Here is a 10,488-nt window from a genome sequence, read left to right on the forward strand (position 1 = left end):
CGAGCTAACCATCCAACCTGATGTGGCCGTTCTCCTTCCTCAGCGCCGCCTCCAAGCCGCGGTGCTTCTGCACCTCCTGGTAAGCCCAGCGGAGCTCCTCCTCCAGACGCCCGTTGAACTTGATGGCCTCCTCCAACTGCCCGTCACGTGAGGAACGGATCAGATTCAGCTCCCTCAGAAGGGGGTCCCTGATGTCTCTCTTCCTGCCGGGCGCTCTCCTCGCCGCCTCTCCGCCAGCTCTGCTGCACGCTCCTTTGAGTCTTTGCGTTGGGACCAGTTTCCCCTGGACGAGAGTGACTGAAGTCTTGGGTCGAGTTGGAACTGTGGAGATGGACCCGGAGGGGTTTGGAACGCTGCGGCTCCTCTCCCGCCGGAGGGCCACCTCCAGGGCCAGGCAGCGGGCGTCGCTCCCCTGCAGCGCCGCCCGGAGGTCCTCCACCAGCTCCCTCAGGCCCGCCAGCTCATCTGGAGAGGAATTAAAGTTCTTCACACAGCGAATACTTGACTTTGTTTTTTTTTCTCTCTCCTACCTCTGAGATCATTTTATCTCAGGTTCATGTTCTCTAAACATTTATGGGTCCAGACCCCCCAGGTTGGGATCCACGGGATACCGACCGGACCTCGAATTGTAAAATACTGATTGCACGCAGGCGCATCAGTCACTGCGTAATTTTCTGATGAGTGTTTTATTTTGAAACTAATATTACAGGAGGAACTGAAGTATCCGAGTACTCGGAGTACTCTAAATACGCGGTACCGCTGCTCTGTGTGTTTGTTGTGCGTCGATGCAGTCGGAATGTGGTAATCAATCAATAATCGATAAACGATCTCAGCTGGAACGCGTGCAAAATGACCGCAGGTGGTATTTAAACCGAACTACGGAGGCCGGGACGGTACCTGCGTGGCGGTCTTCTGCGGTACGACCATCAATCGATCTGCTCACGGATCCGTTCTGATCCCTCGTCAGATCAAAGCTCACACATTTTCGCCGTCTGGCACGAGGCCACCGGAGCCGAATCTGTTTCTCCACCAGCTCGGTTTCCTGCGTAACGGGAAGACGCCACGCGCTCTCCGCGGCGCCTCTGCGCGCGCTGCGCACACGGAAATACCCGCAAAGCCGCGAGTGGAAGTCTTTAAATGACAGCCGGCAGGGCAGCCCGGAGCAAACGCCCCTGAACTCCTCGTCGTCCTCTTCCTCCGCTCCTTCTCCTCCTTCCTCCGTCCTCCGTCCTCGCTCTGCTCCGGTGAGACCCAGCACGGCGCACAGCGCGGTGAAATCCTCGGAGGACAGCGCGTCGTTCCAGTCGGGATGGACCAAGTGGTGGAAGACCTCCTGCAGATATTGGTCTATTCCGGTGGCCAAGACGACGATTTCGTTTTCCACGCCGGGATCGTGGCCGTGGTGATGCGCCAGGGCGCTCCGGAGCCACTCGATTCTGCGCGCCGCCCGTGGCGACGGGTTTACGCGCGGCGCGACCAATGCTGTGCGTTTCATAGCTCCGCATAAAATGCGCTCCTTCCTTTTACGGTACAAAGTAAAATTCAGATTACGGGAGTGAAATCAGATCCGATTACAAATCATAGTTCGCGTTAAAAGCATTCCGGCTTGATGACGTAGTGCGTCACTATGGATCTCTTCCTGGCGCATCTGATCTTCCCCCCTCCGGGGAGGGAAGAAGACCTTCCTCCACGGCGACTCCACCCTTTAATCCGCGCGCTCGGCGTGTTTGCGCATCAACGCGCTCTGGAGCGTTGCAGCCAAGAAGACGAGAAAGCGAGACCCGTAAAAGTTGAACACGCAGAGAGCACCGTTCCCGTTTCTGCGGTGATGGCGGGAGTCGGTTTGGTGCGTTTTGTTTCGTGCCACCTGCCGTCCCGTTGGCAGCAAGCCCGAGTGGGACGTTTACGTTTCGCCGTGCGCCCGTGGAGTCTGACTCACCGGTGGCCCGTGTGGCTGCACGGAGAAAGAGGTCGGTGGATCCCGATACCCTGACTGCAGGCGAACACCGTTCTCGGGATCATGTTCGACACACGCACCTTTCTTGGGGAGTCACAAGTTACCGAATTCGTTTCCAGGAAATACCCTCCCTCCCCCCAACCGCTTGTCACAAACATGACAGCCCAAACAAAGAGAGCGTCTTCATTACGCACCTGGGCATGACTGGACGCACCTCACCGCATCCGCATGAGTTACTCTTCGCCGCTCAGCTTTACGCACAGATCGTGACGGAGCGCAGCAGCGGCAAAAAGATGTAACAGTCAAATAAATAAGCTTTTTAAGGAGCATAATATTATTTGCATTATATTGGTCTCAAATATTTCCAAAAGGAAGCTGGGGGGGCGGGGCTTTCGGCGATTACGCGCCTTTGTTGTGGAGTCAGCTCCCTGATTGGGTTTGTGAGGAAGACGCCATCTCTAGGTTCAAGAGGAGACTAAAGACCAAATGTTACGGGGAGCACAAAGGGACAAGCACAATGACGAAGGGTTACCAGCATTTATTACAAAATGACAGATGGAAAGTCACTCTTCACCTTATCCCGTATTGCCTGCCAGTCCCCAGTCCACCCCGAATAGCACCGCACTACAAGGCGGAAGAAACCCGCAACGTCAACACTCCAACTCACTGCAAACTTAAAAGCAACACACCACAAACCCATGCACTAATAAAACCACACGTAAAAATAGGATCGGGTATGGTGGGTATTGGAGTGCTAACGGGATACAAGGGAGGGAAGTGACAAAACAAAAGAAAAGAATGAAACAAAAGAATAAACAAACAAAAATAAAAATAGGTAAGAGAGTTAGTCCGCTCGTACAAGCTTACACAATAAACAAAACACAGATGTACGACACTGAGCGGACTAACTCAAAACAAAACTCGAACTAAACTTAATACAAAAAGACAGCAGGCAGCGGCGACATGAACACTGAAACAACCAAAACAAATACAACATCATTATTTGTTAAAACACATTTAATAAGATATGCCTAAAACTTTAAAAGACCGCATACCTGAGGCGTCGTTCTCCCACGCCCAGTCATTCAACCCTTACGAATCCGAGCTCAAATCACTCCGGTCTTCAACAGACCCTATCAAATAAAACACACTTAAAACCTAAAACATGATATATAAAATCAACATATTAAAATATTCACCGAAGTAAAACACATTTAAAACCTAAAACATGATATATAAAATCAACATATTAAAATATTCACCGGCTTAGCTCATCAAATGCTTCGACCATGCATGTGGGCCCAGCAAACAATCTGGTCACCCGACAGGAAATTGGCATCACCTTGGCCAATAGCCGCTCCCTTTTTAAGGAGAAGCGCCCCAGGAGAGGGCGACACCCTGTGGTGGCCTCCAGCACCTTCACCCTGTGGTGTCCCCTGCTACATTCCTCCCCCTCAGCGTGCATCGGCGACCCGACGATGTACTCAATCAGCAAGTTATTCAAGGCTTGACCTGCACCGACTGAGGCAGTCGATGCGGATTTGAATGCTGCCCAGCCGTTCTCCTCTCCGACCTCCTAGGCCCAGAAACTAAAGATGCATCAGTTTCTCCCATGGGTTCTTGGTCTGAAAGAACCTGATCAGACACATTTCCAGCATTACAGTTTCCGCTCTCTGATCCAGGGAGGGATTTGAGTTCATCCTGATCTATGACAACATTGGTTGGGTCACCATCAAAGGGAGGATTCTCGTCAGAGGGAGGATTCTCTATCCCCCCGGCTCCAGTCTCCTCCGCCCCTCTACTTTCAGGCACACTCCTCATCTCAGCCCTATGTATCTGTCGCAGAGGACCGTCCTGACCTGCAGGTGCTATAGAATACACTACTCCTCGAGCCGGAGGTGGATGGACTATTTGATATGGAGCTGGGTCCCAAAAGTCCTGAATCTTATTCCGACCCCTAACAGCATGATTTCGTGTGTATACTAGATCTCCCTGCTCAAAATCCGGTGCCACAGGTACATCCTGCTTCCTTGAGTCCCTCTGAGCCACTTTATCATCCACCCTTCGTTGTACCATCTCATAGGCTGCCGCTAGAGATTTTTGGTGTTCTTCTACCCACTCTTCCATAGGAAGGTCCTCCTCCTGGTTGTTTCCAACAAGAGAGTCAATGGGCAGCTGTGGCTCCCGCCCAAACATTAAAAAATATGGTGTCCTGCCAGTAGTTTGGTGTACAGCGGTGTTGTACGCAAATGTCACTTGTGCAAGATGGCGAGGCCACCTGCGTTTCTGTTCCGGTGGCAGGGTACGCAACAAATCATGCAAAGTGCGATTGAAGCGCTCACACTGGCCATTCCCCTGGGGGTGGTATGGTGTAGTGCGGCTTTTCTCGATTTTATATAACCTGCAGAGCTGCTGAACCAAACTACTCTCAAAATTCCTTCCTTGGTCCGAATGAATGCGACCCGGGACACCAAAAACCTGAAACCAATTTTTTACTAATACCTCTGCAACTGTACTAGCCCGCTGGTCTTTAGTAGGGACAGTTTGCGTGTACTTAGAGAAAACGTCCGTCATTACAAGGACATTTTCCCTGCCGTCAGTGGAGAGCTCTAAAACTGTAAAATCTATTGCCAGAATCTCATGAGGCCGTGACGCCTTGACTGTGCCCATGTACGTTTTGACTTTTGGCTGCACAGCTTTCGACAACACGCACCTTTCACAGGTTTTACACCACCTCTCTATATCAGAGTACATATTTGGCCAGTAGTGACGAGCACGCACCAACTGAAAAGTCCTTTCTATGCCTTGATGACCTTGCCCATCGTGAAGGGAGCGAAGAATGTTTTCTTGCAAACACTGGGGCAATACAAGTTGCTCAAGCTCAGCCTGTCCATCCGGGGTGCAAACACGGCGATAGAGCACCGACTCTCTCTCTCTAAGACGACCCCACTGCCTTATCAACTCCCTGGTGCCCTTGGTAAACTTATTACGCTCCCTAGCATCAGGCATCCCACCTCTCTCCCAACACTCCAAAAAAGGGCCAATATTAGGATCCTGATGTTGGAGTGTGACAAGATCAGACCTTAATAACCCAGGCAGTGTACTGATCTCTTCCTGCAGCCCCAGGACCCCTTCAACAACATCAGAGCTAGTCTCAGACTCCCCTAAAACGGCATGTTGGCGGGACAACGCATCCGCATTAGTATTTTGTGAGCCGGGACGGTATTTCAGTGTGAGGTCAAAGACTGCCAACTCGGAGGCCCATCTCTGCTCCGTCGCCCCAAGCTTTGCTGTGGCCAAATGACTTAGTGGATTATTATCCGTGAAAACTGTACATTTATTTCCCAGCAGGTAATCCCTGAATTTTTCCGTTACAGCCCACTTCAGCGCCACCAACTCCAACTTCATGGAACTGTAATTTTTCATGTTCCGCTCCGTGGGCTTTAGGCTACGGCTCGCAAAAGCTATAGGACGACGCTTACCCTCATGCTCCTGGGAGAGAACAGCTCCTAACCCTCCGTGGCTGGCATCTACTTCCAACACAAAAGGTTTCTGGAAGTCTGCATAAGCAAGAACAGGTGTAGTGATTAATGCATTCTTAAGAGTCTGAAAACTCTGCTCACATTCTGCATCCCAAACTTCGCTCAAAGGTTTTTTTGGCGTTTTTCCTTTCCTGCCAGGAGGGAGGAGCCTAGCCACTAATCGATTTAAGGGGGAAGCCATGTTAGAAAATCCTCCCATAAATCTCCTATAGTAGCTGGCAAATCCCAAAAATGAGCGAAGCTCGGCCAGGTTAACAGGACGCTTCCAGTCACGCACCACAGCTACCTTCTCCGGATCAGTAGAAACCCCCTCAGCTGACACCACATGGCCCAGGTACTTTACACGTTTTTGGAAAAAGTGGCACTTTGAAAGCTTCACCTTCAACCCTTGTGTTTTGAGTCGAGAAAAAACCTGGTCTAATCGTTGCAGATGTTGCTCTACAGATGATGAAAAAACAATAACATCGTCCAGGTATAACAACAGAGACTGATGACGGCAGTCTCCAAACAGGCGCTCCATGAGACGCTGAAATGTACTTGGCGCATTACATAATCCAAATGGCATACGATTAAACTCAAACAATCCGAAAGGTGTACAGAATGCAGTTTTTGCCTTATCTTTCTCCGCCATCTCAACTTGACTGTACCCACTTGCCAAGTCCAGGGTTGTAAACCACTGGGCCCCGCCCAAAGCATCAAGGGATTCATCAATTCTAGGTAAGGGAAATGCATCCTTCCTAGTTCTGGCATTCAATTGCCTGTAATCGACACACATCCGTAAGGAGCCATCTTTCTTCTGTACCAACACAATTGGTGATGCATACGGACTACTACTTTCTCTAATAATGTGGCTCTGTAAAAGTTGTTGAACGTGGGAACGTGCCAAATCATATTGGGAAGGGGGAATGCGTCTATAGGGCTGCCGTACTGGTGTTTCATCCAATAGTGGGATTTCATGTTTTATTAAGTTGGTACTGCCCACATCTAGGTCATTCCTTGCAAACACTTGGTTGTACTTTAATAACAAATCGCTGGCTTGCTTTTTTGCCTTCCCTTGCAGATTTTCAAACTCTGGCCAATCCAATACAGTGTCGTCGACAGTAATCTCCTGACTGGACACATATGCCATGCAACTCTGAGAGTCAATGGAAACCTGTATATGCGGGTCGGCCGATACAACAGTGGCTGTTTGAACCGTAGCAACAACTCTTCGAGGTGTCAACCATACGTCTGTTTTACCCACATTAGTAATGGGGACAAATGCCTTGCCCTTTTCTGCCTTTACTAAAGAGGGAGAAACCAATAGCCCCTCAGGTAAACTGCCCTCTCCAGGACCAAGAGGCTCTACGAACAGGTCTATGGGTTGGTGTAGAGGCATCTGTGGACATGTTACCGGGACATAACAGAGGCTACCTGCAGGGACGCAGAATGGTTTCTTACCCTGCACTCTGATGGAATAAGGGTCCGGAGAGTTGGCCATGACCTCCATCATCTCGCAGTATCTGAGGGCCAGCCTCCATCCACGAGGGGCTGCTGTGAGCACTGGCGCCTCCCACAGGTCGGGACCATATCTTTTACACAGCTCAACATAAAGAGAGTTCAAGACATTCATTCCCACCACCCCAGGAACATGCGTCTTTTTCTCTTTCATGTAATGGTCGCTCGGATCTTCAACAATCAGTACTCCCAACCGTGGAAGCGTCACACCCAGCACAGTAATATCGAACTCGATATAACCAAGGCACGGGATTCTCAACCCATTTGCAGCCCTCAGACCCAACCAGCCACAGTCTTTGAGTTCTTTATCTGACAAATGAGAAAATCTTTGCTTGAAAGAACTTTCAGTTAGAGTTGTTACCATGGATCCACTATCCAACAAAGAATTTACATTGATCCCACCAAAATCCACCTCCCCCTCCAAGCACTCACCAACCAAAGTAGATACATTTGGACATTTGGACTTGGACTTTGGACTTATACACTCACTAGAGCCCTGCAAAGCCCCCACCAATGTCTGGCTCTGAACACTGGCGGGTTCTAGTTTCCCGATGACTTTGGGAACTGGGTTCCATCTTTAGGATGGATTGTAACCGCAGGACAATTACGTGCAATATGCCCAACTTCGTTGCATCTAAAACAAATTGGTCTTCCATCTGCGGCTTTTGAGGGTCGAAAGTTACGTACTCTTGGGGGAGGTGCACTACTTGGGACCAAGGCCTTCATGACCAATTCCAACTGCGTCTGCTGTGCCTTTAACAACGACACCAGCTCACCAAACTCTGAAGGACGAGACACAGCACTTTCGCAGGAGACAGACATTTCATTTAAGACTGAAGCATTATTGCATTTGGATTTGGGGGACTGATTTTCCTGTTGTGCCATCCATCTTGTGGCTTCACCTCTAACATCTCGTATAGTCCAGTGGGGGTTAGAATTCACTAAATCTCCCAGTCTCATTCTGAGTGCCTGGTCTCTCACCCCATCACAAAACTGGTCACGTAAATCTTTAATTGCAACGTGCACATCAGCTTTGGAAACCTGATCCAGTAAGTCCATTAAAGCATGTGAATAATCAAGGAAAGACTCTCCCTCTAGCTGTTTACGGTTGTAAAATTTACGTTGTAATGTAATACGGGAGTGCATGCAACCATACACTGCCTTAAGAACATCAAAAATGAATTCGACATTCTCTCTTTGAACAGCTGGCAAGAACTTTATCTCTGTACGGGCAGCGCCCTCTAGGTGGTCAAAAACTATTTGGGCACGTTCTTTTTCAGTGCGCCCTCTCGTTTGCACAAAGTCTCTCACTTTCTCAATCCACTCGTCCAGTGTTAGCGCATCGGAACCATCCACTTTACCCGAGAACCGAGGCATTCTTCTGTCCTGCTGCACGTAAATAACAGAGTCTGTGTGTCTCACATTTCGTGCATCTCCACCCGTTGCTCCAGATGAGGTGGAGGGCATTTCTGGATGCGTGGCAGCTTGTGCAGTTCTTAACGTGGCGAGTTCATTCTCCAAGTCCTTGATTCGCTGAGACATGGCCTGTCTGTCCGGCTCCTCCCGAGCCACGCCGCTGTCACTTCCTGAATCCATGCCAACGTCGCAGCGCGATGAGGAATCACTGCGCTGCTGCCGCTCCTGCTGTCTTACCAAACAAAAAAAAGTCACTTCCCCCTGTTTTGCTTTGTCGACAACGCCAAATGTTACGGGGAGCACAAAGGGACAAGCACAATGACGAAGGGTTACCAGCATTTATTACAAAATGACAGATGGAAAGTCACTCTTCACCTTATCCCGTATTGCCTGCCAGTCCCCAGTCCACCCCGAATAGCACCGCACTACAAGGCGGAAGAAACCCGCAACGTCAACACTCCAACTCACTGCAAACTTAAAAGCAACACACCACAAACCCATGCACTAATAAAACCACACGTAAAAATAGGATCGGGTATGGTGGGTATTGGAGTGCTAACGGGATACAAGGGAGGGAAGTGACAAAACAAAAGAAAAGAATGAAACAAAAGAATAAACAAACAAAAATAAAAATAGGTAAGAGAGTTAGTCCGCTCGTACAAGCTTACACAATAAACAAAACACAGATGTACGACACTGAGCGGACTAACTCAAAACAAAACTCGAACTAAACTTAATACAAAAAGACAGCAGGCAGCGGCGACATGAACACTGAAACAACCAAAACAAATACAACATCATTATTTGTTAAAACACATTTAATAAGATATGCCTAAAACTTTAAAAGACCGCATACCTGAGGCGTCGTTCTCCCACGCCCAGTCATTCAACCCTTACGAATCCGAGCTCAAATCACTCCGGTCTTCAACAGACCCTATCAAATAAAACACACTTAAAACCTAAAACATGATATATAAAATCAACATATTAAAATATTCACCGAAGTAAAACACATTTAAAACCTAAAACATGATATATAAAATCAACATATTAAAATATTCACCGGCTTAGCTCATCAAATGCTTCGACCATGCATGTGGGCCCAGCAAACAATCTGGTCACCCGACAGGAAATTGGCATCACCTTGGCCAATAGCCGCTCCCTTTTTAAGGAGAAGCGCCCCAGGAGAGGGCGACACCCTGTGGTGGCCTCCAGCACCTTCACCCTGTGGTGTCCCCTGCTACACAAAGTTTATAGCTAATCAATACAATAATCAATATGCTGTCAGGCCTTACTTCCTCTCTTTTCCCTTTAGTCGTATCTCCCCCTGTTTGTCCCTCTTTTGTCTCAGTCTGCAGGTCCTTCTGTCTGTGGCGTGTAAACTCTGATGTCCTCACCGCTAGCGTTAGCATTGATTGTTTAATGTAGCAGCTCTTTAGCTCAGCAGCTTGTCGTGAACCACTGGATGGAGTTCAGATACGTTATGTTTCTCTCTGTTCCTCTTCTCTCTGTCTCTCTCTCTTTCTCAACCCAACCGGTCCAGACAGATGTCCGTCCGTCTTAGGTTCTGTTCAAGGTTTCTGCCTGTTAAAGGGAGGTTTTTCCTTGCCTCGATGAAGCGGATCAACAGCGCCGAAGACGAATGTGTCTCCAGTTAAAGACCGCTCTCCGTTACTCACTCACTCACTAATGCAGCGGCGAGCGGATGACTCATCAGACATTGTTTAATCTTTGTTTTGGCTTCCAGCGCCGGCCGTGATTCTTCTGGGGCTTTTCCCTCCCGCAAATGTGTGCAAGAGCTCCGCCGCACGAGGCTGTAAATGCCACCGAGCCAATGTTTCCTTACAAACAGACATTGTTCTGAGGATAACAGCAACTTTTAACCTTTGTCCCCGACATGTGGAGGCAGGCAGGGCATCGGGAGTCAGTTCAGGTTCCCCCGTCTCCGTCTTTAAGCTATATGGTTTCCCTTCAAGGGCGGCTGCGGTAGCAAAGTCGAGGTCGAGGGGTGTGTGCGCTGATATTTAACTTCAGTTTGCATCCGCTGAAAGAAAAGACGGGTGAGATCATGCGAAT

At 49.1% G+C, this 10,488-nt stretch overlaps 1 protein-coding gene across 1 annotated transcript; it reads right to left on the minus strand.

Annotated features, from left to right (window-relative positions):
• Window positions 1-17: 17 nt before the first annotated feature.
• Window positions 18-1,495, minus strand: LOC137916826 (EF-hand and coiled-coil domain-containing protein 1-like; the record flags this gene model as incomplete). The annotated part of the gene is made up of 2 exons (XM_068759791.1): window positions 898-1,495; window positions 18-465 (listed from the first exon to the last, which is right to left on the minus strand). Coding segments are annotated over exons 1-2 (1,046 nt in total), but the record flags the coding sequence as incomplete, so codon positions are not given.
• Between the last annotated feature and the right edge of the window lie 8,993 nt (window positions 1,496-10,488).

The sequence above is a fragment of the Brachionichthys hirsutus genome, unplaced genomic scaffold (assembly GCF_040956055.1).
Source record: "Brachionichthys hirsutus isolate HB-005 unplaced genomic scaffold, CSIRO-AGI_Bhir_v1 contig_1449, whole genome shotgun sequence".
NCBI lineage: Eukaryota > Metazoa > Chordata > Actinopteri > Lophiiformes > Brachionichthyidae > Brachionichthys > Brachionichthys hirsutus.